The sequence below is a fragment of the Hippocampus zosterae genome, chromosome 16 (genome assembly GCF_025434085.1).
Source record: "Hippocampus zosterae strain Florida chromosome 16, ASM2543408v3, whole genome shotgun sequence".
NCBI lineage: Eukaryota > Metazoa > Chordata > Actinopteri > Syngnathiformes > Syngnathidae > Hippocampus > Hippocampus zosterae.
The window spans coordinates 19556684-19583198 of NC_067466.1; the positions used below are offsets into that span (position 1 = coordinate 19556684).

Consider the following 26515-nt stretch of genomic DNA (forward strand, 5'->3'; position numbering starts at 1 on the left):
CCTTTCCGGACGCGGAGACGGCGTCCGAAGTCATTCACTGGCCTCTGTTCCCGACTCTCCGATCACCATTTTCTCCAGTTCGCACCACCCCAAGCTGCGCCGCGGTCACCCGAGTCAGGTCCAAGAGTGACAGAGAGACACGCACCATCACCAAATAGCTCCCTTTAAAAACGTTTTTTTTTAATTTTTGCTGCTGACATCATTTTCATGCGTTTGTGACCAAAAACATTCGTCTGTGTCATTTTTTGCACCACCTAGCGGCCGACATTGGAACTGTGTGTTCCAAGAAGGCCCAGCTTCAAGTCTTCCTTCTCCCTCCCTCCCTCCCTCCCTTTTTGCTCGGAGATTGGGCAGCAGGAATCCCCCCAAATCTCCCTTCGGACATCCCCTCCAGGTAAACATGTGTCAAGTGTCAAAAATGCACCCGTGTTGTTTTTCACAGCAGCGCAACGAAACCTCCTTGGGTCCAGTTGTTAGAAAGTCGGTGCGCACCGACACCGTTTGGCCTCAAATGTGAAGGCTGCCCCGAACGAACGACGACCAATCCCTCGGTCTCGACGAGGGAGTTGCGAAAGGAGATTTGGACGCAGCGCTGCTTGAAAAACTGCCGGCGAGCGACCAAGCGAACGAAGCCGCTCGCCAACTTGACGGGTTCGAAAGTGGAAGCCCATTGCGGCGGGGGCGGACCTGGAAAAGCCCTTCGTCCTTCAGAGCGCGCGGCGGCCCGGGGGAGCCGCGGGGATCCGGGCCAGGGGGGCCTCCGGCGGGGCGTCTCGCTGGGCGGCGTAGCGGCGCCTCCTGTTGGCCCGGTACGTCTCCAGCCGCTCCTCCTCCGCCCGGGGGTCCTGCAGGGCCCCCTCCCACCTCAGGCACTCCCTCAGCTGCACGTGCGGCGGCGACGGCGTCGGGGGCGGCACCCGGGCCCCGGCCGGACGGGGCTCCTTGAGAGGGCCGTCCGAGGCGAGGGGGAGCGGGAGCGGCTCTCTCGGGGGCTCTTTGCTCTTCTTGCACGCCGTCCGCCGCTTTGACGTCCGACCTCGAGGCACCGGGGTCGCCCGCGCCGGCTCGGGCCCCTTGACTGCCGGGTTGAGTTCCGCCAGGGCTGAGGAGGGCGGACAAGGGTTAGGGAGGTTAACTCGGGGGCGAGCGCAGAGTTTTGGCCGTTCGTTTCCCTCGGCCGGTCGACGGCGGCATCGGCGATTGGCGACGGGGGCCGCGGTTGACCGCACGTGGCCTCGCTCTCTCACGGGTGGGTGAAACGAGGACGCCGTCGGTGGCTCCGGCAGAGTTGAAAGAAAGGCCCGGCGCCGGGCAATTTCCATTGCTTTGCGCGAACGTGACCGTTTTCACGCCATGTGAAATTTCTTCCAACTCTGGCTTCTTTCACACGCGGATCCGAACGGAAGGCATCTCGGACGGCTCTGCGATGCGCTCGCGCTCCGTCGTCCGAAGCCAAACGGCCATGCTGCGGACTCGGGAGAAGATTTGCAAGCGCCCGCGCGTGCGGAGGGCCGTTTGGCTTTCAGATAAGTGGACACGCCGCGCCGACGTGACGTCATATTTCGTCGACGTCCTCATGAAATGAGATGAAGGCGCGCCGAATAATTAACTTCCGTCAACACGTGTGTTGCGCGCATTCCGTTCACGTCAGAAGTCGCGTTCGGTAGGGACCACCTGAGGTGACGCGGCAGAAGAGGTTTTTGTCACGTTCACAAAAAAAAAAAAAAAATACGCCAATCCAAATCGTACTTTGCAGTGCGATGGCAGATTCGCCACTTCATCTCGTGCCCCAAAACCGAGTCCTTCATTCACCGCGTTGGTTTCTTGGTGGTTTTGTTGAGAAATTGCTGCCCCCGGCCGTCGTCGCTACAACAACGCCTCAGAATAACTTTTGAAAACGACTACATCGGCGCAACAAATCTCGATAGCGTCGAGGCTGGGCGGGGCGGCGACGTTCGAGACTCGGGATTCGCTTCCATGGGGCGGCGGGGGAGAGAAAAGTGGCAAAAGTGGCTTACCCGCTTGTTGCGGTGTGAGCGCGGCACCGAGTTTCTTTCTCCGCTTTCTTTTCTTCCTCCGCTTCTTCTTTTTGTCGTCCGAGCTGCTCGAAGTCTTCATCTTGCGGCCGTCCTCCTCCGACATGGCGGCGGGCCAGCTTCCCGGCTACCTGGCAAACACAAAGCGAGCCGGCGACTCGTTTTCAGTCCCGACAAAGGCGATTCGGTCGGCGCCAAGCGAGGCGGCGAGGCTCGAGGCGACGGACGCCAGCGCCGCGAGACATCGCCTTGACAACAGCGCGCGAGCCGCAGCGCCCCCTTAGGTCCACTTTGGAAGCGTCCGCGATGAAAGCGGCCGGGCCGGGCGAGACTCGTTCGCAACCGCTCGAGTTTGTGGACTTGGGCGGAATCTTCCACTTCCGGTTTGACGAACGGCGGGTCGAGCAAACCCGGAGGACGCGTCAATGGGGAGGGGGCCGGGGGCGTCATCAAAGCTTCACCGTGACGTCACCTCGCCGCCAAACCTTCTGATATGGAGGCACACGCACCGCCGAGTCACGCGACTCCTTATTTGATGAGCTCTACAGTTTCGGATTGACTTGGGGGCGGGGGGGGGGGGGGGGGGGGGTTCAAACTTCAAGGTGAGGATTTGCACGGTAGCCTGCAAAGACACCGGATTGACCGTTGTGTGCAATAGCATTGCGAAGCGGCGCACTCACTGTCGCCCCCCCCCCCCCCCATTTCAGTATCAGCACTCACTGGGTTGTTTTTTGTTTGCCAGCGCAGAATGACGCATGGTGAATATGAAAGATGCTTTGATAGATGAATATGACGCATAATATGAGACACCGACGACTGAAGTCATTTATTGGGGGGGGGAGCCCGTTTCCTGGTTGCTACGATTATGACCATTATAATCAATTCAATAATTGATGAACGCAGGCATTAATAGCCATTAGAAATTTTCACTCGATGACGGGCGTGACGTCACAGCCAACACGCGCCACCACCATGACGTTCTGGAGTCCCAAAGTCGGATCCGAGCGTTCCCGCCGGAGGGAATGCGAAGAAAAGGGGACGGTTCAAAGCTCCAAGTGGTCGTCGCAAGCGTGGCCCGCTGCGACTTGCGACGAGCGGGCGCTCGCACTTGCGGTTGGAACATTCTAGCGGTTGCCTCCCTGGCGGCGGAGCGCGCGCTCCGACCCGGAAGGGCTTTCCTTGGCGTCGGAGGGGAAGGCTCCATTAAGCGCCGTGTCGGTTGGACTGAGCTCTGCACTTTTGGGCTGGACGCGGGGAGGGGGGGGCACGCACGCGCGCACCCACGCACGCTTCTGAGTCAGCAGCCAAGCGCGCGCGGCCTAAGTGGAAAGCTTTTACGCACGCGCTCCTTAAGTGTTGTGTGCTGTGGGCGCGGACCCGGACGAGAGCATCACAAGCTCACGGGCCAGCGCGCCAATGGAGAGCCTCTGAGGTTTGCCGCCCGGCCAGCGACGGGACCTTCCGCGAGACGTCCGGGAAGACCCCCCGGCCCCCGCTTTGCGCTCTTCTCCTCCTCCACTTCCCTTTCGGCCGCGAACATGGCCGTCAACGGCGAGAGCGGCACGGCGTCGGTCCAGAGGGACCCGTCGAGCAACGGAGACTTCCGCGACACGGAGAAGCTGCTGGCCGCCGCCCCGCCCGCCGCCGGCGGCGGCGGGCCGTGCCGCTCGCCGGACCGGCGCGGCAGCATCCGCTCGCTGGACTCCGAGCAGAACGGCCGCCGCTCGCCGCTCAAGTCCGGCTCGGCGGGCCAGCTGGCGGCCGCGCCCGTGTCGTCGTCCCGCCTCAGCCTGGCGTCCGGCGGGCCGCAGGGTGGCGGCGCGCCGCCCGGCCCGGCGCCGCCCAGCTACCTGTGGCTGGCCGTCCTCTCCTGCCTCTGCCCCGGCGTGCCGCTCAACGTGTGCGCCTTGTGGTACGCCAGCGTGGTGAGTTCCCGCCGCCGACGCGTTTGCGCCGCGGGTCATTTTGTCCCACGGGTCCCAAGCTTGTAACTCAGACTTCCGAGGTGGTCTCCAGAACCGGAGGAGGCGCTTCCTTTGGCCCTCCCGGTGCGCGAGCAAAATTTTGCAGGTGAAATTTCATGGGACACATATTTCACGTGAAATGGCACGGCAGCGCCTCCTTGTGGTCAACTGGCGAGCGGCGGCACTTGAGGAGAGCGTGCGTGGCTGACATCTGACCTGTGGCTTGTGGCCCCCCCCTCTCGCCAGTCTCGCTCGGTGCTGAACAACGGCGACGTGGAGGCGGCGCGCAAGTACGGCCGCCTGTCTCTGCTGCTCAGCCTCCTGGCCATGCTGCTGGGCGTGGTCGTCATCGTCTTCATCGTCTTCACCATCGGTAGGGCCCTCGCCGCCTCGTCGTCGTTGCCGCCCGCCGCTGTTGCCCAAATGGCGTCTTCTGGGCGAGAAAAAAAAGCTTTTCAAAAGAAAGAAAAACAAAAGCAGCTTTGGTGAGCCGCCGTGTCACCAAAGAGAGCCAGCATCGGTCAAAGTGGGACAGCCGAAACCAAATGTGTGTAAGTGGAGGGGGGGGGGGGCTGAGCACTAGCTTCCACATTTTGGACCACATTGAGCTTTGTCCCAAAACGAAACAAAAGGCTTTAGTGAACGGCGACTGGCTCCCTTTTGACAATCCGGCGTGCGAGCAGAATGACGCCCGTGAGGCAAAAACTGCGCACGACTTGACATCAGCGCGCCACCGACGTCACCGGTCAAGTGCTGGCGGGTACAATTTGCCACTTGCGCTCGCCTTTGCCTCACGAGCGACGTGCAGTTGACAACATTCAAGTGTCAACATCAAAGTGCTGCGTTTGTGTGTGTGTGTGTGTGTGTGTGTGTCCGCGCAGAGCTCCAGCAGTGAGCGCGGGGCACGAGCGGCGTCTTAAGCTCCCCCCGCAGCGGCGAGGACGAGATGGAAAAGCACAAACGCTAGCGGAAGAAAAAGAAGAAGCGGCGATGTGACGGAAGACAAAGCGTGACATGGGTCCGGTCGCGCTTGACCCGAAAAGACCCGCCGGGCCAGAATCGGAGGGGGGAGGGGCTTAAGACAAACACGCACGCGCACGCGGTGCCCGGCTGCCCCGCTGGCGACCGGGCGCCGACGGCTGGGCTCCCGCTGAACTTTTTGGAGGTGCGCCCCCCCCCTCCAAAACGCTGAGAAGTGGCGCTTGGGGGTTCTTCCCAAAAGACTTTGTCTTCAACGGCGTCTCTGGCACCGACACGTCTACTTTGTATGTTTCTACTTGTATGATTGACACGCCGGTTTGGTTTGCATGGGTCAAATAAAAAGGAATGCGCATGCGGCAGTCATGTTTGCCACTCTTCTGGCCAGCCCCCCTTCGTTCTCTCCTCCCTCTCGCTTCCTGGCCGCAGCCTCTTGTCTCGATGGGCTGGCGTGGCGTGGCGTGGGCGCGCTGCTGCCTTTGGACAAGGCGGTCCGGCCCTGTGCGAACACTCTTGCGTGCGCCGTCCTGCGGTTTCATTTACTGGAGGAGGCACTTAGAGGGAAGCGGGTCCCCAGAGGTGGAGGTGGAGGGGGGGGGGGAGACATCCTCTTATTACAAGCCTGAGCTAAAGCAGCAGTCAAACACTTTTCACAACAACTTCGACTCCTGCTCCAAATGCACAAGACACTCTGACGTCATCGGCTCCTTTCAGAATTTGCTGCAAAGAAGGCACACGCACCGCCCTTTGCTTCCACCAGCCAAACAATTTAAAAAAAAACGGAGAAAAAGAACTTCCAACAAAGGGTCGACAAGTTTGAAAAGCGTCAAATGCTCACTTTAGCCGGACTTGCCGTGTCACAAGTTGCCGGACCGGGTAGCCGCCATGTTGGTGGAACGTCATCCCTCGCGTCATCAGCACAGTCGTCAAGTGCCTCCAACTGTCGCAATTCTACCGAGCCACAACACAGCGACATCCAGCGGCCACGGCCGAGCACTGCGTGAAAGCCTTTCGGAAAAAAAAGCCTCGGCGCTCCCCATTTGCGGCTTGGGGGCGGAGCCGGAGCAACAGGCCGCATCCTCTTCGCGGCCGCGCCCTCCCCTCATCATCAGAGTCATCGACAAAATCCTCCGAGTGGCCAACGCCGTTGTTCTCGACACTCGCGTTGGCGTCGTGGTGTTTTTGCCAGCGCGCTCTTTCACTCAAATCCAAAACACACAAACACAAAGGTGAGACGCACAAAAGCACGCTTGTTGTTTTTCATGGCAACGTGATCAAGGTCAGAGTCTGCTCTTCAAATCAATGGCGCGCGTGCGCTCGTTAACGCAGCAAAAGCAAACTTGACCTTTGGCGTTTTGGAGGCGGCGGGCGGACCAATGGGACGGCGCGGCGCGCGGCGGTCAGCCCGCTCGTCCTCGGCGCCCCGCGACCACTCTCAACTCGGACTGCGACCGCTCGCTCGTCGCTTCCTCTCCTCGAAACTCGTTTTGTCGCTTGTCAACCTTTGGCGGCAACTTTGTTCCCGTTTCGTCGGCGCCATGAAGACGCCGCGCATCTTCATCATCGCAACGATGATGACGATGACCACAAAGCTGACCTCGGCCGCAGACGGTAAGTCAACTCTCACACCCGCACGTCCACAATCCAAGAAAAGTCACGGCGCGCATTTGAAACGCGTGGATGGACGATGCGCAGAGACGTGCGCCGGCCGCTGCGGGTCCTTCGAGCCGCTGAGGAAGTGCCAGTGCGATTCCATGTGCCTTTACTACGGAAGCTGCTGTCCCGACTTTGACCGACTGTGTCCCAAGAAGAGTGAGCGACCTTGACACGCATCCTTCGAGCGTCGGGCGGCAAACGCTCACGTGCGTTTCTCTCCCGTGTCCGTCAGCGGCGCGCGGTGACACCTTTGAAGAAGCCCAAGAGGACCGGAACACGTCGGAGACGCCGGTCCACGTGTTGGGCCCAAGCGCGCCGCCGCCGCCGTTCTCCTCCGGCGCGCCGCCGCCGTTCTCCTCCGGCGCGCCGCCGCCGTTCTCCTCCAGCGCGCCGCCGCTCACCTCCGAGCGGCCCGAACCTCCCCCCGCGGCGCCGCCTGCCGACCGAGACGCGGACGTCTGCAGCGCGCGGCCCTTCGACGCCTTCCTGCAGCTGAAGAACGGATCTGTGTACGCCTTCAGAGGTGCGCCCCCCCTCCCACCCCCCGTCGGGCTTTGACCGAAATGTCAAGTGGCATCCCTGCGGCGAAGCGAGGCGGGGAGTAGCGGAAGGGAGCCGGTGTTTGCCAACGGCGTTGGCCCAACGGCGCCCTCCCTCCTCGCGGTGAGCCGAGTTGGCGGCCGTTACCGTTCGGACGAAGCAAATCGTGTTTTGGATGACTCCGGGCAAGGACCCCGTCGCCAATGTGCAAAAGGTGGCGGTGGACCCCCAAAGAGCAGGCGTGAGCAGGTTGGATTTGATGAATTGCGTTCAAACAGAAAACTAAATCCAAAACAAAGTCCCAAGAACAAAATCAAAGTTCCGCAACCAATAGGACAGCGCTAAACGGCAACAAACAAACACGACGGTAGCCGAGAGCAAAGAATGAGCCGCCACCGAGTGCTCGGGCTGGGAGTTCTCTTGTACAACTCATAATGACGTCATGAGCAACAGGTGTGCAACTGCAGGGGGAGCCCGACAGTGCCACCTGCTGGTCCCAGACCAAATCCTGACAACCAAAAGGTTTCTTACACAACATAAAGCGCCGGTCGAAACGAGGGCCAAAAGGAACGGCAAAAAGCGAAAACCAAGCCGAGACTACGAAAAACAATGTAGCAAATCCCCCCCCCCCCCCCCCCCCCGCAGGCCATTATTTCTTCGAGCTGGACGACAAGGCCGTGCTGCCCGGCTACCCCAAACGGATCGCCGACGTGTGGGGCGTGACGGGGCCCGTGGACGCCGCCTTCACCCGCATCAACTGCCAGGGCAAGTCGTACATCTTCCAGGTGAGCCGAGCCGCCGCCCCCCCCCCCCCCCTGCCGCCATTTGGCCGACGGCGCAACCGAGCCGGCCTGCCGTCCCCTCAAGGGAAGGAAGTACTGGCGCTTTGACGGCGACGTCTTGGACGAGGGCTTCCCCCGGGACATCGCCGAGGGCTTCCGCGGCATCCCCGACGACCTGCACGCCGCCTTCGCCGTGCCGGCGCCCAATCACCGGCAAAGGGAGAAGGCCTACTTCTTCAAAGGTAGGCGGCGCGCCCGCCCGCCCGCCCGCCCGCCCGCCCGCGAGGAGCCGCGCGCTCTTCACGCGTGTCCCCGTCGGCAGGCGATCGCTATCACGTGTACGAGTTCGTCAACCAGCCCGGCCACGGCGACTGCGTCCGCATGAGTCGCTCTTCGCCGTCGCTCTTGTTCTCGCGCTACACCGACCTCTTTTGTGACCAAAGTCTGGACGACCTTTTCGCCACGCTCTTTGGGGCCGCAGGTCAGACTCGCGCGCCGCGCGGCGCCGGCGCCGGCCGACCCCTCCCTCGCCCTTACCCTCTTCCGGGTCCTCAGGCGGCCGCCGGTCGCCGGGGCCGCACCTCATCGGCCGCGACTGGGCGGGCCTCGTCCCCCCGGTGGATGCGGCCATGGCGGGGCGCGTCTTCCTCAGCCCCGAGCCCGCGCCGCCAAAGTCGCCGCCGTTCGCCCGGAGGCGAAACCAGCACAGGCGGCGGAAGTCCCGACGCAGGCAAAGTCGCCAAGCGCCGTTCGACGACTTCTGGAGCGACTTGTTCGACGACGGCGAAACGTCGCAAGAGGAGGTCGCCGTGGCGGCGCCGCCGCCGCCGCGAGGGCAAACGCCCGTTCAATACGTCTACTTCTTCAAGAGAGGTTTGTGGCCCCGCCGCCGGCGCCCCGGGAGGCCCATGTGACGCGCCGCCCGTCTGCCCGCAGATGGCTACTACCGGGTGGACCTGCGCAGCAAACGCGTGGCGCCGGCCGCGCCGCCTTACCCGCGCTCCATCGCCGAGTACTGGCTGGGTTGCCCGCGGGAAGACGCTCCTGACGCCCCGCGCGTCGAGAGGAGATGAAAAGGCGCAGCGAACGGCGTCGAACGCTTCAGCCGATCGACGGGCCGCATCATCCGGACGAACGGCGCCTGACTTCCGCATTCGGCGCGCCCCCTGCTGGACCGACGTCGTCCGAGCTATTGAAATAAACTCAATCGCACCGCCCGACGTCCTCCGCCTGCTGTGTGCGCGCGCGCGACAAAAGCGGACGAAAAGGCACCGCTGGGATTCGAACCCAGGATCTCCTGTTTACTAGACAGGCGCTTTAACCAACTAAGCCACGGCGCCGGGTCTGCTCAAAGTCCAGCGGCGCGCCACGGGGGCTTCGTCACACAAAAGCGCGCCCGACTTCTGTCAATCTTCCGTTTGAAGCAATTCTTTGATCGGATTCCTGTGGCGGAAACACAACACACCCCCACCCCACCCCCACCCCCTAAAATCGGTTGCGAACATTTCTTCCTTTGGATAGAGAGGATTCGTTCTCGTCTTTGCAACCAGTCCGACGGGGCCAGGGAGGGCAAAAGCGCTCTTGGATGACGTCATATTGAGCGACGTCGGCCCGCGCCACTGCGCCTGTGCCGTCGTCCGGCCTCGCGAGGAAAAAGGCCCGTCGATCATCCCGTCGAAATCTTATTGGACGAACCCGAGAGGCCCGTCCTCGTCACCGCCGAGGCCACGCCCGCGAGGAGGCGGGCATAGCGGGGCTGTCGGTCAAAGTCGAGACCGCTACGGATCCAGTCCGTCCGATTCCGACCGCTCGTCCGACTGGTCGCGCCGTTCAAGACAAACGCGCAGCCCCGCACAGCGGCCCAAGTGTACGAGGTGAGCCCGCCGCGCGACGACGACGCGACGGGACGCGACGCGACGCGTCTTCCTGCTCCGCTTCCGCTTCGCCGCGGGGACTACTTTTCGTCCCGAACCGAAAGCGGTCGAAAAAGTGCAACCGCCCGCTCGCATTTGCGTGACGCCTGAAATTGGAAGATTCGCGCCTTTCGTTTCGTTGAGTTTTTCTTAAATGTTGTTTTTGTTTTTCTCTGTCGGCGAGCAGCCTCCTCGAGTCCGCGTGACCTCGGCGGCGCGCTCGAGCCTGTTTACGTGACGCCCGTGCGCGCGCACGGGCGCCTCGCAGGACGAGCGGCGACGTCGCTCATCGTCGGGTGCCAATCGGAAGGCGTTGGCCTCCAAACTTGGCCGATGTGGAGCGAGCGAGCGAGGACTGGCCTGCCCCCCCCCCCCCCCCAAAAAAAACGGACTCAGGCGCTCGACAAATCAATCGGTTCCTTGGTTCTGGAAGGGGGAGGGGAAAACAAACAAGCAACAACTTTCCATTCCTTTCTCTCCAAAATGGTTTTGGGCGACCTTTCACTCTGAAAATCATCAACTGATGTTTTCAAATGTCCTCTTGTGTGGACTCTTAGTCAATGATTGCCAGCGCACTCGCTCACGCATTGGCCACTCGCCAATCGGCCCCTTGGACTTTCCAAGTCCACGCTGCCAAAGCGTCCAAAGGTTCCGTGCGGCGACGGGCACGAGCGGGGGGGGGGGTTCCCGACCCGGCCGGTCCCGCGGTTCAGTTCCGTGGCTTTCTGAGAAGACTTGCAAGTAGTGGCATCGGGTTGTCCCGAGCCGGCTAACGGGGGCCTCCCGGCATGTGCGGCAGGATGTCTCGCGAGCAGCAGGCGGTGGCGGGCGCCAGGCGGGCCTTCCGGACGGGCCGCTCCAGGTGCCTGGAGCACCGCGTCCGGCAGCTGAAGAACCTCCAGCGCCTCCTGACCGAGTGCCGCGGCGACATCGCCGGCGCCATGAAGAAGGACCTCCGCAAGGTGGACAAACGCAGTCGCCCGCGCTCGCCGTCACAAAACACCCGCACAAAAACCCAAAAGGTCATCCACGAATCTGGAAGCGTCGTCTATTGCTCACGTTGTCCCTCACGAGTGGGCCGTGGCTTATTTGCCCCCGGATGACGCCGGCGCCCTCCGTTGGTGGCAAAATGCAATTGCGGACAAGCGTTAACGGCGCCGGCTCAGCACTCGGCACCAATCCCTTTCGAAAAGTCTGATCAAAGCAGTTCCGGGCCGTCCGGGCCGTCTCCGCCTTGGGCCCGGAAATAGAAGGCGGCGGGATTTCTCAACTTGGAGATGGCGGCCTCTTTGACGGCGCTTTTGTGCCTCAGAGCGAGGTGGTGGTCCAGATGTACGAGACGCTGGGCCTGGAGGAGGAGATCGCCCTGGCCGTCCGCAAGCTGAAGGAGTGGGCGGCGCCGCGGCCGGCGGAGAAGAACCTGCTGACCGTGTCGGACGCCGTCTACGTCCAGGCCGAGCCCCTGGGCGTGGTCCTGATCATCGGGGCCTGGAACTACCCGTGGGCCGTCACCCTGCAGCCGCTCATCGGCGCCATCGCCGCCGGTACGCGCCTCGGTCGCACCCCCCCCCCCCCCCCACCCAAAGCGTCATTGTAATGCAAAGCGCCCGCATGCCCGTCGTCTTGGGGTTGCCACTCGGCGGCGCGACGGGGCTTCGCTCAGCTCACCGGGCTGTCGTCCGGCAGGCAACGCCGCCGTCATCAAGCCGTCCGAGGTTTGCGTGCACACGGCCAAGTTGATGGAGGAGCTGCTGCCGCTCTACCTGGACACGGTAAGGCGCGCCGGCGGATGCGAGCGGCCGAGGAGCGGACCGGAGCCCACCTTTTGGATGGCGTGCGTGGCGCGCAGGAGCTCTACCCGGTGGTGTCGGGCGGCGTGGCCGAGACGCAGGAGCTGCTGCGCCAAAGGTTCGACCACATCTTCTACACGGGAAGCGGCGCCGTGGGGAAGCTGATCATGGCGGCGGCCGCCCAGCACCTGACGCCCGTCACGCTGGAGTTGGGCGGCAAAAGCCCCTGCTACATCGACGGCGACTGCGACCTCGCCGTCGCCTGCAGGTAGCCCGCAGCCGAGCGCCGGCCGTCTGGGCCGCGGTAACGGCGGGTCCCCCCCCCCTCCACAGACGCGTGGTGTGGGGCAAGTTCACCAACTGCGGCCAGACCTGCATCGCGCCCGACTACGTCCTGTGCCAGCCGGCCGCGCAGCAGCGCCTCATCCAGGAGCTCCACAAAGCCATCAAGGTAGCGCCCGGACGCCTTGGGATTGGGATTTGGGACTCCAGTCGCGCGTGCAATTTTTCCCGGCAGGAGTTCTACACGGACGACCCCAAGACGTGCCCGGACTACGGCCGCATCATCAACCGGCGCCACTTCAGGAGGATCCTGTCCATGATGTGGGACAGCGACATCGCCGTGGGCGGAGACAACGACGAGGAAGACTGTTTCATAGGTGAGGCGCCTTCGGACCCCCCCGCCCCCGACCGAGCGAGCGGGGGCTCAACGCCGCTTCTGCCCCTTCAGCTCCCACGGTGCTGCGGGACGTCAGGCCCGACGCCAAGGTGATGCAGGAGGAGATCTTCGGGCCCCTGCTGCCCATCCTGACGGTGGACGGCCTGGACGAAGCCATCCGCTTCATCAACGAGCGCGACAAGCCGCTGGCCCTCTACGTCTTCTCCCATGACGCCAAGGTAGCGCCCGGACCGAGCGCGGCAAAATGCGGCCGTTTCGGGACGGGGGGGGGGGGGGGCAGACGGCGGACGTGAACTGTGCCTCTCTGACGCGTTTGCTCATCTGACGGCTGAAGGTCATCCAGAAAATGAGGGAGGAGACGTCCAGCGGGGGACTTTTGGCCAACGACTGCCTGGTGCACTACTCCGTTAGCTCGCTGCCTTTCGGGGGTGTCGGTAAGCGCACGTGCACGCCCGACTATTTCGTCATTTGGGTCAAACCTCGGCCCTGGCGCGCACCCTCCGCGCGGTCTCGGCCTTTGAGCGCGCCGGCCTTTTGACGTCCCGCGGCCCCCGCAGGCAACAGCGGCATGGGCTGCTACCACGGCAAGCACACCTTCGACCGCCTGAGTCACCTGCGAGCGTGCCTGGTCAAGACGCTCAAGATGGAGGCCATGAACAACATGCGCTACCCTCCGCACACGGCCGGCAAGCTGGGCTGGGCGCGCTTCTTTGTGCTCAACAACTTCAACGTGGGCCTGATCGGGCGCCTGCTGCTGCTGGCCGCCGCCGCCCTGCTGGCCGCCGTCGTCATCCAGGTGAGAAGGAAAGGAAAGGAGCCCCCCCCCCCCGCCCCCAGCGCAACGGCCCGTTCAAGTTTGACACTTGACCTTTGCTCTTTTGCAGAAGTACCAGCTGCTGCACTAGCTTGAGCGCTGACGACCGCGCGTCCGACGCAAAACGGAGCGTTTTGCATTTCGCCGTCGCCGCGTCATTTTGATTTGCTTTCCGACAAGCGGACTCGTTGGCCGTGCCAGGAAACGCCAGGACCCCCCCGGCCCCTTTTTTAAAAGACGCTTTTATGCCGGCGCGCCGGTCCGTCTCATTTCACGACCCGAGGTCGCTCTCTTCTTTGTCCTCCTCCATTTCAGAATCGGCCGACGCTAGCGCGCACCCCGCGCGGGTCGGCGTTGCGTTTGCATCGTCAATGACAAATGAGCGCTTCATCTGCATACGAGCGTCGGAATAAAGGCATCGGTTCCCCCCCTGGCTCCGAGCCGCTTTGTTTGCGACGGGACGAGGACGACCGAGGCCTCGGCCGCGAGATCTCACGAGCGGTCGAGTGTCAGCGCGCGGAAGCCCCCCCCCCCCCCCGGTCTGGTCCGTCTCCCCGTCGCGTCTGCTTTTTGGTCCCTTCTCATGCCGCTCGCATTTCACGGCACCGGGTCGTGACGTGACCACGTCGACGAGAAGAAAGCGCTCGCACGTTCAAAGCAGACAAAGACGGCAGTGTACTCACCCCGGCCGGCGCAGGCGAGATGGGCGGATCCGCCCGGATCCACCCGGCTCCGCCCACAAGCGCCGCGGGCAGGACCGGCAAAGCCGCGTCGTTAGAAGAGTCGCCGTCACCCGTCGCCCGCGTCGAAGTCCGCCATGAAGCTTCTCCCGTGGGCCTTGCTGGCACTCGCTCCTCTCCTCTCGCCGTGCGCAGGTAGGACACCTTTGACCGCAGCGGGCCCGCTTTCGCATTTCAAGCTTTCGCCCGAGCGGGCGCTTCGGCTTGGTCTTTGGCGTTGAGACGGGTGGGCCAGCGTGCGATTCGGGTGATCCCGCGTGTCCCGATACTTGCGAGCCTTCAAATGGACCAAAGCGGGAGAACAAAGATTTCCTCTGCAGTATGACCGATGGCCAGCAGGAGGAGAACACACACACACACATTCGTCCTGGCGTGCGTGAGTTGAGTGCCACAGGTGTGCGCGTGCGTGTGAGGGAATCAAGAATTGAACAATGAGCATTCATTCAAGCTGTGAAAAGACGCAAGCGGGATGAGAAGTGGAGGGGGGGGGGGGGAGACGTCCAGGGGACAAGACAAGGACGAACAAGGACTTTTTAAAAAATAATCCACAGATGACGGAAATCATCAATTGCAGCCCTCCCGGGGGCACGCGATGTCTCGGCCCACTGAAATAGTCGTCCCAAAGATCAACACGGGGTGTGTGTGTGTATTCATGGCCAGTGCCCGGTCCTCACTTATCTAGTTAAAAACTTTTTCTTAACCTTTGGTGTTTTATTTAATCTAAAGGAATGTATTGCCTAAGGGCGCCCTCCTGTGTCTAGAAATGTGTCTTTTTCATTTCTTTGTCAAGCAGAAAGGGTGGTCCTCGCTTTGTAGGCCTTTTTACTCAGTCCTCACTGTGCCACAAGTGCAGGAATGTGTGTGTGTGTGTGCAGGCATCTGGTGTTACGAGAAGCAGTACTCCTGCGACGCCACGTGCAAAGGTAAGATGACGCCACGGGGCTGCCTGACACTCGATTAGGTCCACGCCCGATTCAGATTGCAAGGGGTCAAAGTTCAACTTGGAAGGAAACGGCGCCCCGCCGACGAGACTGAGCCGCCCCGCCGGGGTTTTTTGGCGGCAGACCCGAGCGGGTGGTCTTCGGCCTTCCCTCGCTGCGGCGGACTGCGCCAGTCGCCCATCAACATCGTCAGCGGCAAAGCTCACGTGGACGCGGCGCTGCCCCCCCTGGAGTTCATCGGTCACGGCGACCGGATCAACGTCACCGTGGAGAACAAAGGACATTCGGGTATTCGCCTCACGAAATCAAAAGACGTGACGCCAAATGCTCCGCCAATCACTGCTCTGCTTCCGCTTCTTTTTTCTTTTGCTCAGCTCACTTCCACCTGCCCCAGTCGGTGCGTCTGAGCGGAGGCGCTCTGCAGGGTCACTACCGGGCCGCCCAGTTCCACTTCCACTGGGGGGCTGGCGGAAGGCCCGGATCGGAACACACCGTGGACGGCGAGAGATTCCCCATGGAGGTGGCCGGCGCACCCCCGACCGCCTCCCGCAAAATAGCGAGCCGCGTCCGCCGACCTTTTGACCTCCCTCCGGCACTCGTGCGCCGCCCGCTTGCTCATCTTTGTACCGTGCCCGCAGCTTCACGTGGTGCACGTCAAGGAGCCGTACGGATCCCTGAGCGAGGCGCAACACGACATGGCGGGAATCGCCCTGCTGGCCTTTCTCTTTGAGGTAGCGCCAGCCAGCCGGCGAGCGCCGCCACGAGCGCCTCGGCGCGCGGCTGACCTGCACTTGTGCCGACAGGAAGCCGCCGAGGACCATCCGCACCTGGACGCCGTCATAGCGGCTCTGGGACGAGTGCGGCACAACGGTAGGGAGCTGGGCCCGGGGGGGGGGGGGGGGGGTTCCCGTCTTTCCGGCGCGTGCCGACCTCAGCTGGCGTCCCGAGCAGGCTCCACGGCGCTCATGTCCGACTTCAGACTGAGCGACATGCTGCCGCCATCGAGGGAGCTGCGGGGCTACTACCGCTACGTGGGCTCCATGACGACGCCGGGATGCGAACAGGCGGTGGCGTGGACCGTCTTCCTCAAGACGCTGCCCGTCAGCGCTCGGCAGGTAGGCGGGGCCGGACGCGGGCGGGCGGGCGGGCGGGGACGCGCGCTGACCGCGTACGTGCTCCTCGGCAGCTGGACGCCATCGCGCGGCAGTGCCGCTTCTGGACGGGCCAGCCCATGACGGACATCTTCAGACCCACGCAGCCGCTGGACGGCCGCGTGGTGTACCGCTCCAACTCGGCCGGCGCCGTCACGCCCGCCCGCCGCGCCGCCTTCTGGCTCGTCCTGGCCGCGCTCCTCCGTTAAGCAGGCCGACGCGCGGGCGCGGGGCGACCTCGACTGCTGCGGCTTCGCCGGCGGCATCGTCTGCGAACTCCGGCGACGCAAACAAGCTTGCTCCCGACTCCAAATTCCAAAGGGGTGCCCGCTCAAGCCCCTCCCAAATGCCATCCAGGGCTTTTGCTTTTGCAATTCATTTCCATTTCTTTCGGCACGCTTGTAATAGACACGTTAGTCTCAATAAATCCCAATAATCTGGTCTTGCATTTATTTGTCCGATCGATTGCCGGCCGGCCGGATGACAAGCGAAACGCCTTCCCCGGCGCCACGACTTTGCTCGATCAAGGCGATGGCGGAGGCGCCGGTCTTACGTTTGCCATCCAGGCGCGCAGGTGCCGCAGCTGAGCGCGCACGCTGCTCTCGGCCGTGCCGCCGGCGGCGGCGTACTGCTCCACGCTGGACGCGTAGTTCCACACCGACGCCGCGTCACCTGCCAACAGCGGGCTGAGCGCGCGCGCCCACAAAATCAACATTCCACATCACAGAAACGCGAGCCAGCCCGCCGGCCCGTCGGCCGCCCCGTCACCTGATGGCGTTCAGGTCCTCGGCCGTCAACTGGTCCAGGGGCACCTTTTTGGACTCGGCCGCCAACACCGCTTTGCCCGCCAGGGCGTGAGCCTCCCTGAATGCCACCTGGAGGCACAAAACGCAAAGCGCGCTCGCTTGGATGACGCCCGCCGGCCACATCGGGCGACTGGCGCGGGCGATCGGGCTCACCCCCTTCCTCACGAGGTAGTAGGCCAGGTCGGTGGCCAGCATGTCAGGACTGAGCGCCGCCTCCATGGCGCCGGCGTCGATCTGAAAATTCAAAGGCCAAAAGGAGCCGTGAGCACCCCCGCCCGCGGCGCCGGGCCGAGGCGTCTCGCCGTGCGCTCGCCTTCAGCGTGGAGACGACGCCGGCGGCGACTTGCAGGACGGCCAGGATGGAGTCGTAGGCGTCAAACATGGCTTCCTTGTCCTCCTGCGGGGAGACGCGCCACAGGGAACACGGCTTGATATGAAAGAAAGAGAAGCCCTGCGGGACGCCCGTCTCGAAGGTGATTGGCTCACCGACCTCAACAGGAAGTGTGAGACCTACGAGGTGGTCTTCAAGCAATGAGATGGCAAAAAGAAAGACGGCGGCAGCGGCACATTCTCAAGCAAAAAAAAAAAAAAATCAATCCAAGCCCACTCTCAAGTCTTTCGCTCACGAATCAAGCTTGAAATTGAGGATTGGCGCAAAGGGAGCAAGCGAGAGACGGGAAGGGAGGGGGCACCTGCAGGTCTTTGTTGTAGCAGCTGGGGAGGCCTTTCAGCGTCATCATGAAGCCCGCGCACTGAAAAAGAAAGAAAAAGAAAGATTTTTGGGGGGTCTGGCCCGCGTGCCCCGTCGTCCAAGCCGTGAGCTGAAGGACGAGCTTCGATCTTACGCGGCCAAAGATGCGCCCCGCCTTGCTCCTGATCAGCTCCAGGCTGTCGGCGTTCTTCTTCTGCGGCATCAGGCTACTGCCCGTGCTGTGCCGCGCAAAGGAGACCCCCCTCCCCCCCGGTTATTTCCCAAGCCTTTCCCCCGCGGCGGCTGGGCGCGGCTGACCTGTAGGCGTCGGCGAGCGTGACGAAGGAGAACTCTTTGGTGCTGTACAGCAGCAGGTCCTCGGCCATCTTGCTGAGATGAGTGGCGCACAGCGAGGCCCAGAACAGGAACTCGGCTGACGCCGGGCGGGCGCGGGCAAAATCCATCAGCGGCTCAGAGGGACGGCCGACGCCGGCCCGACGGCGGGCCGACGGCAAACCTACGTACCCACAAAGTCTCGCTGGCCGGTGGCGTCCATGCTGTTCAAGCTGATCTCGTCGAAGCGCAGCTCTGTCAACGACACGGCAAAATTTTCGGCCGCCCGGTCGCCAGATTTACAAGAGTGTGGCGGATGCCGGGGGGGCGCCCCATCGCCAATGTTTGCACCTTTCCTCAGGAGCTCCCTGTCGATGGCGAACGGCGTTCCGGCGATGGCGCCGCTGAAAACCACAGGAAGGCCGCCGGTTAGCTTGCGCGGGACACCATCGTCGTTTGACCCGCTCGCAAATGTTGAGATGGGGGGGGGAGGGAACGTGTCGCCGCCATGGCGAGCGAGACTCGGCCGCGCACTCTGTCGGCAGGTCCATCGCAATCGGCGAAAATCCCAGAAATGGTGAAACGTGGATTCCTTTTTTTGGGGGGGGGGGTGTGGTATGGCAGCAACTTACCTGCCCAGAGGCAAGACGTTGACGCGCTTGCCGATCTCCTGCAGCCGCTCCACGTCCCGCCGCAAAGCCACGGCGTGACTTCCCGTCCGCGCCAGAGATGACGATGAACACGGGGGGGGCCCGTTAGACAAGGCTCGGCTTCCTTCTCGCCTGCGTCTGCGCTCACCTCAGGATCCAGTGGCTCCACCTGATGGGCTGAGCTCGCTGCATGTGGGTGTAGCCGGGAAACAGGACGTCCATCTCCCTGAGCACAGGAACCACCACTTAGGCGGCGGACCGAGCGGTCGCGGCGGACCGAGCAGTTGCGGCCGTGGACACGGGGATCCGCAGTGGACTTTTCAGGGAAGGACGCGGGCGGCGGCGGCAAAGCCTTTGACCAAAGCCATGGCACACGCGTGCGGCATCTTACGCGGCGGCGCGCTCCACCAAGGCCGAGATGAGGAGGAGGGCGTGGTCCTTCAGCGCGGCGATGCCGTCGCGCAGCCACAGACGCATGTCGGTCACCACCTGTGCGGCAAATGCGCGTCAACGTCGCCCGCGGCCAAGTCACGCAAGGCGGCCCCTGCGGGCGCGGCGCCCCCACCTGGTCGTTCCTGCTCCTGCCCGTGTGCAGCTTCCCCGCCGCTGGCCCGATCAACTCCTGCGCACGCACATCATCATCATCATCATCATCATCATCACCGTGGCGACAAAAGAGCAATTCATTCTTCTCATGAGCTTTTCTAAAATTCCCGGCCGTTTTCTCTGGTGAACGGATATCAAATATTGATCGCAGATTGGGTTTTTTTTTTTTTTTTTGGGAACAAATGGCGCCGACTGACCTTGAGTCTGCGCTCGTTGGCGGCGTGGATGTCTTCGTCGCCGTCTTTGAGCACAAAGGCGCCTCGGCTCCACTCCTCGCCGATCTGCAAACACAGCAGCCGCATCTTCATCACGTTCATTTTCAGGCGCCTCACACGTTTGTCTTGCGCTTGGAGGGTTGCGGGTCCCGAGCTCGGCTCCGGCCTCCCCGTGCGAGGCGGGCCCGCTTTGACGCCTTTTCCAAACTTCACCGGACGCCAACGAGCCGCGCACCGGTAGGAATGTGCGTTCGTCCCTCCGCTCTGTGACATTGACTGGCAACCGGGCCGGCGTCCGGTCTCGATGACCCGATCGGAGGAAGTGCAGGTGGGAAAATGGACGGAGAATGTCGCGGCTCACGTTGGCGTGTGCGTTTGTTCCCCGGAGGCCCCGCGACCTTTCGCTTGTGGCCGAATGCGCGAGTCGCAGGTTTCTCTCGTTTGGCACAATGCGCAGGAATGTGCCGCCACCGCAGCCGTTCAATTCCAGCGGACCGTGACGGAATGCGCGCGCGCGCGTACCTGGTCCAACCCTCGCAGGATGCCATCCGTCTCGTCGGCGCCGAGCAGCTCAGCCTGACGCAGGGCCTTGGCATAGGCTTTGCTGCCCCTCAGGTCAGCGTCCCACATCCTCTGGTCGTACGCCACCGACGCGTTGAAGCGCTCCATCACCGGGTCGGTGGCGCCCGTAAAGCGACCCCCCCACAGTTTGGCCCCCTCACAAACACAGGCGATGCAAAAAAAAGATTGATGGTTACACTTCAGTGGTGTCGGACTGCTAAATCCGGTTTTTGGGATGCACAAGGTCTTATGATTGGATAGAACATGTGGTGCTTGACTCCGTAGATGATTTACTTGTGTACTTTTTGACCAAGTTGATTCGCGTGAAGGCGGAAAATGAGAACAATGACATTACAGAGAGCGGCCACGCGTCCGCGGTTAACATGTCCGCACAAAACGAGGTCCACCTGCTCTGCTCCGAAAACCCCAAAACGGTTCCAGGCAACCTTGTGCCTTCACGTGGAAAGCGACAACGTTCGAGGAGTTCCTTACCTCGGCTGCCATCTGGAGGGAACGACGCGGTCTCTTGTTTTTGGTGTTGACGGAAGAAGCTACGAAATGAGTCGCGGCGCGACCGGTTCGACTCGTTCCAAAGTGGAAAACGAAGTTCAAACGTGTGTGCGGGGGCGGGGGCGAAAAAATCCGTCCGTCTTGACTGCCGACAGCTGCTGTGAGACTCCGACAACCCGCGTTGCTCGTTTTGAAAATGAAGCTAGCTGAATTTGACAAGTTTTCGTTAAAAGAGAAGGTCTTCGGTGGCCGAATTTGAGGAAGACGTTCGAGCAGATACAGACTTGTCTGTCCACTACAGTACTAGAATTCCGTGAGCCGCGAAAGTGACGTCGTCGTTAGCCTGCCTGCAGCCTGATGGCACCACCTGCTGGCGTGGTGGGCAAAATGCATCTTGATAGATCGTCACCACCCGCCCCCCCCAAAGAAAACGCGAGAAAATAAATACATTCACTTATTTCCTGTAGTAGAAAATAGAACTAGAGTTTTGTGTGACACCAAGTTTTATTTTAGATTATTTGTTTGTGTTTACCAAAGCGGGTTGTTTTGGTACCGCGGAACGAAGAAACGTCCGAGTTCTTGTTTCGCACGGATTCTTTTGCGCCTGCCAACATGGAAGTGTAAGTCCTATTACTTTACCGAGAATATTTCTTACGTGGCTTTTGGCCACTTTCCTTCTTAAATGAGCACCGGCCACATTTCGTTTATTCGTGAGCGTCAATGTTGAAGATTAAAGCTTACATTGCTTCACTTTACCCTTTCGATCGAACGACTGACATCAAGATGACCGGACGTTTTATGTAGTGCGATGCTTCCTGTTTCAACATCACTGAAACCAGATTTAAAAACAAAAACAAACACCCGGCTCAGTTTAGTACGTTATGGACGTAAATATACAAGCTCAACCTGTTGCGGCCGTAACATTCAAAGTTGATGATTATTTGCTCAAAGCAATCCTGTCGGTCAGTTTTAAAATGAAATGTCTTTGTCGCGCGTTGCATTGAATATAGGTTGAACAGGATTTGCAAATCATCGTATTGTGCTTTTATTGAGGTTCAACACAATGTCAGCCGACTTCATTGGAATTGTCTTCCGTGAGTGACCTTCGGACGTTTTCTTCTTAGGAAAAACGCAAACGCAGCCATGCTCAGCAACTATGAGGTGAGGCGATATGCTCCAATTGGTCTTTTCTCGTCTTGTGTTCAATCATGAACAGATGGAATGGATTTGTGCGTACGCTAAAACTGTTTGTGGGAAGGAGAAGTTGAAATGCGGGCAGCGTCTCCTCGTTTGTCAGGTGTTCCAGCTGCTGACTGACTTGAAGGAAGAGAAGAAGGGCAGCGGCAAGGGCAAACACGGCACCGGGCAGCAGAATCTCAACACCATCACGTATGAGGTGAGCGGCTCGCTTCCTTCTTCACCTTCTCTCCGCGACACACGATTCGGCTCCTGAAGTTCAAGAAGGCAAGGCTCTGAAATGAGTAAAAGTAAAAATATTGGTTTTATGGTCAGTCGTGGGTAGAACCGGGAGCGATGAAAACAGACTTTGGCGCACGCAAAGAGTAATTGCACGAGGTGACGTGCGCCTTACGACGCGCGTGTCCCGCTGCAACGCAGACGCTCAAGTACCTGTCCAAGACGCCGTGCGGCCGCCAGCGTCCCGAGATGGTCGACGCCTTCCTCGTGGCCATGATGCGGCACAAACTCACAAAGTCAGTCAGTCGATTTGTCGGCACGCAAAAGATGAGACGCTGCTTCCGTTGACGTTTGGCCTGTCGCCAGGGCCGAGAAGCTGCAGCTGCTCAACCACCGACCGCAGACCGCCGTGGAGATGCAGCTGGTGAGTCTTTCGGCCGTCGTCGGGAGATTCTCCTCCACTGAAGCTCATGCGCTAAATTGGCCGCATCCTCCGGCTGAGGATCTTAGAACCAAAAAAAAAAAAGCCAGATTCAAGCTTGCGTTTAGTTTTTCCGGTGAGCGGAGAATCTCTCCTTTCATTTGGTCGATTTGCTGCATCTTTGAACGCGACGCCCGTCAAACGAGATCAATGACCAAACGAAAAGAGATCAATTTGCGGCGCTCATCTCGGTTGTCGAATGAAAGCAAGCTTGACGATGTGCGCCATGCTAACTGCGTGCGTGCGTGTTTGCACCCAAGATGGTGGAGGAGAGCGAGGAGCGGCTGTCCGAGGAGCAGATCGAGGAGCTCATCCGGACCATCTCAGAAGTTCTTCCCGGGGATCCGGAGCAGGAAGAGGCGACGGGCGGCGACGGGGGGGCGGCCTGAGCGCCGGCGCCTCAACTGGGCGGGAGCGCTTCAGAAAACGGACTTGAAAACAGACATTTTCTTTCTCTCGCAAAGAGCTGCAGCATCAATGTCAATATCTTTTTTTTTTTCTTGAAGAAGCGGATACAATAAGAGGAATTTCCAGCCCTTTATTTTGAAAGAATGATGAGTGAGAGTTGGAGGCGGGAAGTGCCTGGACAAACGCGTGGCTTTCATTGTTGCAAATCAGGTCGTTCGTAGCCGATGGCTGGAAACGAAGGACAGCACAGGACGTGTGGCCAAGTTCGCAGTGCGTTTCGCTGCAAATGTTTGCTTTGACAACGGCAGGCCATCTGATGTGGCAAATAGGGGGGGGGGGGATTAATACTCCCCATCAATGACATCACTTCCCGTGTGACTGTTTGGCCATCCGCCGCACAAATCAATCATTTATTATTTATTGACGCGCATTATTGAGTCTGACTCATGCCAAGTGCGCACATGTGCGTCCACAAATCACGTTCAAAGCTGCCATGAAATCATCAAAATGGTTGCGGCCCACTCTCCGAATGCCCACTTCAACCTCTGAAACCATATTGGCGATTTTTTTTCCGACGGAAACAGACGTAATGACGATTGAAGCGACGTTCCTTTTTTTACGTTAGCCACGTTGGACGTTTCGTCACGTTGCCAAAAATGTTTTTTTTTTTCACAACGAAGTGTCAAGTGAATAGCTTGACGAGGTTAGCTTTAGTCTCGGGAAACGTCCCCGGTGAGCTGTAAGCGAAGAGTAGGACGTAAACAACACGAGCTGAAATCTTTTTGGGCTCGAGTGCGGAAGTGGAGGAGGGGGCGGAGTTGGACTACGGCGGAATTGCAATTGAAGAACTCCACCAATGTGGAGGCTTCAAATATGCGCTAACCCAATCAGCGCCGAGCTTTCAGAAGTGGGGCGGGCGGTTTTTTTTCTTTTCCTGCCGCCCCCCCCCCAACCCCTTCTCGCGAATTGTCGCCTCGCGAGTGCGCACTCGAGACTCGAGAGCGGTCCCCAGCATCGTCGGCGGCGATCGGAAACTTGAATTTGTCGCCGCTTCTTGGTGAGCGACTCGATGGCGACGGCATTTCCGCCGCAGCGCCAAAGCTGAGAGCTTCGCAACGCTTGTGCTCGGTCGGCGGGAGGCTCGGGTGAGTCGAGCCCATCCGAACGCGTCCTTCCGCGGAGCTCACGACGCCTCGGAGCGGCCCCGGGCGGCTAGCGAGCTAGCTCGCTCGGCGTCCGCCTTGGCTCGTTTCATTCGGCTCGGTTCGTCGGGTTTTCGGGCCGGGCTCGCCTCGCCTCACCGCGAGGAGGTCGGTGAGGGCGCCCGGCCAGATGTGTCGCCGACCGCCGCCAGGCCTGGGCGGACTCTTGCGCGAGACAGCTTGGAGCAAATTGACCTGTTGATGGCGCTGCTCGTCAAGCTGCTCAACGTCGCGTCGCGGAACCGACGTTCTCTCGTATTGGAGCAGAACCGCGTCAACATCATCATCATCCCGCGTTGTGTCCGATGGCCGCGTCAGTGGTTTTGCGCGTCCCCGAGCTCACTGGCAACCGTCATTTCGGTCGCCCAAGAAACGACAAGGTTGCGCGTGGATGTCAGAAGAACCGACGCGTGACACCGAGGGCGGCGTATCGTTGGCGAACCGCAGTCGACGGAGGCGCGTGAAAGCGACCCGCCCACATGCGGGCACCCGTCGGGAGTGCCGTCAGAGCGACTCGCCCTCTCGAGATGCTCTTCTTTGCTCGGCGGCGGTTAACAAGCGTTGCGGCTTCCGATCCAGCGAGCGCACAAGTGGCGCCTTGTTGTCCTTTGAAAAAAGCGGAAGCGCGGAACGTGCGAACGAGGAAGTTTGCGGTCGATGCGCAATGAGTCCGATCCGCTTCCGTTCCCCCAGGAGCCTCGGACGGCCGCTTCTCCGGAACGGCCCGCGGGAGGCTCCGGCGTGACGCAAAGTCCCCGTTTTGTTGTTTCAGGTGGACGCGATGGACGCCAGCTGGCCCGCGGGCCCGGCGGGAAGCGCCCCCGCCCTCCCCTGAGGCCCGGAACCTTCCAGCGCGACCCCCTCCCCCCCCACGGCTCGGTCAAGCATGCGAGTGAGCCGCTCCAACGTCCTGCTGGGCTGCGCGCTCCTCTGCTCCGCCTCCCTGCTCTACCTGGGCCTGAGCGGGCTGGACTGCCCCCCCGGGAGCCGGCGCTCCCGCTGGGCGGAGCTCCGCCGCGGCTCGGCCAATGCCAACGCCTCGCTGGCCGAGCGTCTTCCCGAGGACGCGCCCCTCATCTTCATCGGCGGCTTCCCTCGCAGCGGCACCACCCTGATGCGGGTCATGCTGGACGCGCACAAGGCCGTCCGCTGCGGGGAGGAGACCCGCGTCATCCCGCGACTGCTCACCATGCGTGCCTCCTGGAGCCGCTCCGCCAAGGAGCGCGTGCGCCTGGACGAGGCCGGCGTCACCGACCAGGTCCTCGACTCGGCCGTGCGCGCCTTCCTGCTCGAGGTGACGTCATCGCCGTGGCCCGAATCGCCGGCAAAGCAGCCGTCCGTTCAACGTTGCGCTCGTGTGTGTGCGTCAGGTGATCGTGGGCCACGGCGAGCCGGCGCCTCGTCTGTGCAACAAAGATCCTTTTGCCTTGAAGTCGCTGACGTACTTGGCCCACATCTTCCCCAAGAGCAAGTTTGTGTTGATGGTGCGAGACGGCCGCGCCTCCATCCACTCGGTCATCTCGCGCAAGGTAAGTGGCGGCGCGCGGAGCCGACGGGGGGGTGCGCCGTTATGACGGCCTCGCCGTCGTGAGCGCAGGTGACCATCTCGGGCTTCGACCTGAACAACCCGCGCGACTGCCTGAGCAAGTGGAGCAACGCGGTGGAGACCATGTTCAACCAGTGCGTGGCGGCGGGCCCCGAGCGCTGCCTGCCCGTGCGCTACGAGCACCTGGTGCTGCGCCCCGAGCGCCAGATGCGCCAGCTGCTGCGCTTCCTGGAGCTGCCCTGGGACCCGGCCGTCCTGCACCACGAGGAGCTCATCGGCAAGGCCGGCGGCGTCTCGCTCTCCAAGTCAGTCCCTCCGACGGGGGAGGGTGTCGGCGTCCGAAAGCCGTTCCGACGCCATGGTTTTTTCCGCAGGGTGGAGCGCTCCACGGACCAGGTGGTGAAGCCGGTGAACACGGAGGCGCTGGCCAAGTGGGTGGGCCACATCCCCGACGACGTGGTGGAGCGCATGGCCGAGGTGGCGCCCATGCTGGCGCGCCTGGGATACGACCCGCGCGCCAACCCGCCCGACTACGCCCGTGCGCCGCCGCTCTCCAACCCGCCGCTGGTATGTATAGAAGGCCCGACGTGTTGGCAGCTTTCCCCCCTCGCCCGTACTGACAAACTGGGCCGCTGATTGGCTGCCATCTACTGGCCATCGTTTGTCATTGAAATCGTCTTGGAATTCACAGCGCGGCGCGCTCAAAGCCCCTCCCTCTTGTTCTTGTCTCTCACCAGCCTTGGAAGGTGGCGGAACCTTCCGGAGCCACTTAGAGGAAAAACAAGGAGGCGGCAGAACTTTGCGGAGCCTTCCGCCCCACACGCAAACGCCGCGCGTCCCGGATGCACTTTAAAGGCGCACCGCCGGCCCGCCCGCCACACCTCGCCGCCGTCTTTCTGCCTTTTGGTTTTTCTTCTCCTCGGGGGCATCCGCCGTCGTCGTCGCTGCCAATGTGAACGAACCGCTCGCTGGACTTTTTTAAAGACCATTTTCTCAATAAGTTATTACGAAAGAGCGACGCCCGCCCTCGCGCATGTCAATAACGGTCACGTGGTCTCTCTCTCTCATTCTTGCAGTTGGTTTAGCGACTGGTCAATAATAAACAC

At 61.4% G+C, this 26515-nt stretch overlaps 8 protein-coding genes, 1 long non-coding RNA gene and 1 other non-coding gene across 15 annotated transcripts; 6 read left to right on the plus strand and 4 right to left on the minus strand.

Moving 5' to 3' along the window:
- Positions 1–374: 374 nt before the first annotated feature.
- On the minus strand, positions 375–2264 carry c16h17orf97 (chromosome 16 C17orf97 homolog). The gene is made up of 2 exons (XM_052046438.1): positions 2019–2264; positions 375–1102 (listed from the first exon to the last, which is right to left on the minus strand). Exons 1-2 carry the CDS (start codon positions 2140–2142, stop codon positions 708–710), a joined length of 519 nt encoding a protein of 172 aa, XP_051902398.1. The 5' UTR covers positions 2143–2264; the 3' UTR covers positions 375–707.
- A 496-nt stretch (positions 2265–2760) lies between these two features.
- On the minus strand, positions 2761–5962 carry LOC127587962 (uncharacterized). Its single transcript, XR_007958926.1, has 2 exons — positions 5817–5962; positions 2761–4433 (listed from the first exon to the last, which is right to left on the minus strand). It is a non-coding gene; the product is annotated as an uncharacterized LOC127587962 (long non-coding RNA).
- LOC127587961 (trafficking regulator of GLUT4 1-like) lies at positions 3573–5145 on the plus strand. Its single transcript, XM_052046439.1, has 3 exons — positions 3573–3961; positions 4247–4373; positions 4882–5145. Exons 1-3 carry the CDS (start codon positions 3575–3577, stop codon positions 4893–4895), a joined length of 528 nt encoding a protein of 175 aa, XP_051902399.1. The 5' UTR covers positions 3573–3574; the 3' UTR covers positions 4896–5145.
- Positions 5963–6278: 316 nt separating the features above from the next.
- LOC127587977 (vitronectin-like) lies at positions 6279–9233 on the plus strand. Its single transcript, XM_052046459.1, has 8 exons — positions 6279–6589; positions 6674–6790; positions 6867–7157; positions 7820–7959; positions 8042–8198; positions 8279–8437; positions 8512–8829; positions 8893–9233. The coding sequence occupies exons 1-8, from the start codon at positions 6355–6357 to the stop codon at positions 9027–9029; spliced, it is 1554 nt and encodes a 517-aa protein (XP_051902419.1). The 5' UTR covers positions 6279–6354; the 3' UTR covers positions 9030–9233.
- Positions 9223–9296, minus strand: trnat-agu (transfer RNA threonine (anticodon AGU)). Its single transcript has one exon. It is a non-coding gene; the product is annotated as a tRNA-Thr (tRNA).
- A 385-nt stretch (positions 9297–9681) lies between these two features.
- Positions 9682–13581, plus strand: aldh3a2b (aldehyde dehydrogenase 3 family, member A2b). Of its 2 annotated transcripts, XM_052046411.1 has the most exons (11): positions 9684–9830; positions 10669–10831; positions 11182–11413; positions 11556–11641; positions 11719–11927; positions 11993–12110; positions 12177–12318; positions 12390–12556; positions 12673–12772; positions 12896–13134; positions 13223–13581. In XM_052046411.1, exons 2-11 carry the CDS (start codon positions 10670–10672, stop codon positions 13241–13243), a joined length of 1476 nt encoding a protein of 491 aa, XP_051902371.1. In that variant the 5' UTR covers positions 9684–9830; position 10669; the 3' UTR covers positions 13244–13581. The 2 variants fall into 2 exon arrangements, with proteins under 2 accessions (XP_051902370.1, XP_051902371.1); XM_052046410.1 differs by having other exon boundaries at positions 9682–9830; positions 11993–12318.
- Positions 13582–13703: 122 nt separating this feature from the next.
- ca4c (carbonic anhydrase IV c) lies at positions 13704–16284 on the plus strand. 2 transcript variants are annotated; one of them, XM_052046413.1, is made up of 8 exons: positions 13704–14027; positions 14768–14815; positions 14957–15121; positions 15208–15353; positions 15472–15564; positions 15637–15703; positions 15785–15948; positions 16020–16284. In XM_052046413.1, the coding sequence occupies exons 1-8, from the start codon at positions 13970–13972 to the stop codon at positions 16191–16193; spliced, it is 915 nt and encodes a 304-aa protein (XP_051902373.1). In that variant the 5' UTR covers positions 13704–13969; the 3' UTR covers positions 16194–16284. The 2 variants fall into 2 exon arrangements, with proteins under 2 accessions (XP_051902373.1, XP_051902372.1); XM_052046412.1 differs by lacking the exon at positions 13704–14027 and having other exon boundaries at positions 14405–14815.
- Positions 16285–16411: 127 nt separating this feature from the next.
- On the minus strand, positions 16412–20485 carry asl (argininosuccinate lyase). 2 transcript variants are annotated; one of them, XM_052048094.1, is made up of 16 exons: positions 20339–20485; positions 19808–20002; positions 19268–19351; positions 19030–19086; positions 18856–18953; positions 18613–18690; positions 18447–18524; positions 18166–18218; positions 18007–18069; positions 17800–17914; positions 17636–17720; positions 17483–17542; positions 17104–17187; positions 16944–17024; positions 16753–16859; positions 16412–16670 (listed from the first exon to the last, which is right to left on the minus strand). In XM_052048094.1, exons 1-16 carry the CDS (start codon positions 20348–20350, stop codon positions 16508–16510), a joined length of 1413 nt encoding a protein of 470 aa, XP_051904054.1. In that variant the 5' UTR covers positions 20351–20485; the 3' UTR covers positions 16412–16507. The 2 variants fall into 2 exon arrangements, with proteins under 2 accessions (XP_051904054.1, XP_051904053.1); XM_052048093.1 differs by having other exon boundaries at positions 20240–20350.
- crcp (calcitonin gene-related peptide-receptor component protein) lies at positions 20462–22794 on the plus strand. 3 transcript variants are annotated; one of them, XM_052048099.1, is made up of 6 exons: positions 20462–20516; positions 21481–21517; positions 21654–21752; positions 21974–22068; positions 22139–22196; positions 22514–22794. In XM_052048099.1, exons 2-6 carry the CDS (start codon positions 21500–21502, stop codon positions 22640–22642), a joined length of 399 nt encoding a protein of 132 aa, XP_051904059.1. In that variant the 5' UTR covers positions 20462–20516; positions 21481–21499; the 3' UTR covers positions 22643–22794. The 3 variants fall into 3 exon arrangements, with proteins under 3 accessions (XP_051904059.1, XP_051904058.1, XP_051904060.1); XM_052048098.1 differs by lacking the exon at positions 20462–20516 and adding an exon at positions 20814–20976; XM_052048100.1 differs by lacking the exon at positions 20462–20516 and adding an exon at positions 20994–21159.
- A 799-nt stretch (positions 22795–23593) lies between these two features.
- Positions 23594–26512, plus strand: tpst1l (tyrosylprotein sulfotransferase 1, like). Its single transcript, XM_052048096.1, has 6 exons — positions 23594–23806; positions 24636–25157; positions 25234–25392; positions 25461–25714; positions 25784–25976; positions 26147–26512. Exons 2-6 carry the CDS (start codon positions 24750–24752, stop codon positions 26180–26182), a joined length of 1050 nt encoding a protein of 349 aa, XP_051904056.1. The 5' UTR covers positions 23594–23806; positions 24636–24749; the 3' UTR covers positions 26183–26512.
- The last annotated feature ends 3 nt before the right edge of the window (positions 26513–26515 follow it).

Coding starts and splice junctions, on each gene's coding strand:
- ca4c (XM_052046412.1), top strand. CDS start 14,656: ATGTGTCTTTTTCATTTCTTTGTCAAGCAGAAAGGGTGGTCCTCGCTT. Junction 15,122..15,207: donor GGAGAACAAAGGACATTCGG/GTATTCGCCTCA, acceptor TCTTTTGCTCAG/CTCACTTCCACCTGCCCCAG. Junction 15,354..15,471: donor GCGAGAGATTCCCCATGGAG/GTGGCCGGCGCA, acceptor CCGTGCCCGCAG/CTTCACGTGGTGCACGTCAA.
- crcp (XM_052048098.1), top strand. Junction 21,518..21,653: donor CCATGCTCAGCAACTATGAG/GTGAGGCGATAT, acceptor CTCGTTTGTCAG/GTGTTCCAGCTGCTGACTGA. Junction 21,753..21,973: donor TCAACACCATCACGTATGAG/GTGAGCGGCTCG, acceptor GCTGCAACGCAG/ACGCTCAAGTACCTGTCCAA.
- aldh3a2b (XM_052046410.1), top strand. CDS start 10,670: ATGTCTCGCGAGCAGCAGGCGGTGGCGGGCGCCAGGCGGGCCTTCCGG. Junction 12,319..12,389: donor CGAGGAAGACTGTTTCATAG/GTGAGGCGCCTT, acceptor CTGCCCCTTCAG/CTCCCACGGTGCTGCGGGAC. Junction 12,773..12,895: donor GCTGCCTTTCGGGGGTGTCG/GTAAGCGCACGT, acceptor CGGCCCCCGCAG/GCAACAGCGGCATGGGCTGC.
- c16h17orf97 (XM_052046438.1), bottom strand. CDS start 2,142: ATGTCGGAGGAGGACGGCCGCAAGATGAAGACTTCGAGCAGCTCGGAC. Junction 1,103..2,018: donor GCTCACACCGCAACAAGCGG/GTAAGCCACTTT, acceptor CGCCCTCCTCAG/CCCTGGCGGAACTCAACCCG.
- tpst1l (XM_052048096.1), top strand. CDS start 24,750: ATGCGAGTGAGCCGCTCCAACGTCCTGCTGGGCTGCGCGCTCCTCTGC. Junction 25,393..25,460: donor ACTCGGTCATCTCGCGCAAG/GTAAGTGGCGGC, acceptor TCGTGAGCGCAG/GTGACCATCTCGGGCTTCGA. Junction 25,977..26,146: donor CGCTCTCCAACCCGCCGCTG/GTATGTATAGAA, acceptor GTCTCTCACCAG/CCTTGGAAGGTGGCGGAACC.
- LOC127587961 (XM_052046439.1), top strand. CDS start 3,575: ATGGCCGTCAACGGCGAGAGCGGCACGGCGTCGGTCCAGAGGGACCCG. Junction 3,962..4,246: donor CCTTGTGGTACGCCAGCGTG/GTGAGTTCCCGC, acceptor CCCTCTCGCCAG/TCTCGCTCGGTGCTGAACAA.
- LOC127587977 (XM_052046459.1), top strand. CDS start 6,355: ATGGGACGGCGCGGCGCGCGGCGGTCAGCCCGCTCGTCCTCGGCGCCC. Junction 7,158..7,819: donor ATCTGTGTACGCCTTCAGAG/GTGCGCCCCCCC, acceptor CCCCCCCCGCAG/GCCATTATTTCTTCGAGCTG. Junction 8,438..8,511: donor CACGCTCTTTGGGGCCGCAG/GTCAGACTCGCG, acceptor CCGGGTCCTCAG/GCGGCCGCCGGTCGCCGGGG.
- asl (XM_052048093.1), bottom strand. CDS start 20,350: ATGGCAGCCGAGGTAAGGAACTCCTCGAACGTTGTCGCTTTCCACGTG. Junction 17,915..18,006: donor CGGCCAGCGAGACTTTGTGG/GTACGTAGGTTT, acceptor GCCCGGCGTCAG/CCGAGTTCCTGTTCTGGGCC. Junction 17,543..17,635: donor CGGGGCGCATCTTTGGCCGC/GTAAGATCGAAG, acceptor TTTCTTTTTCAG/TGCGCGGGCTTCATGATGAC.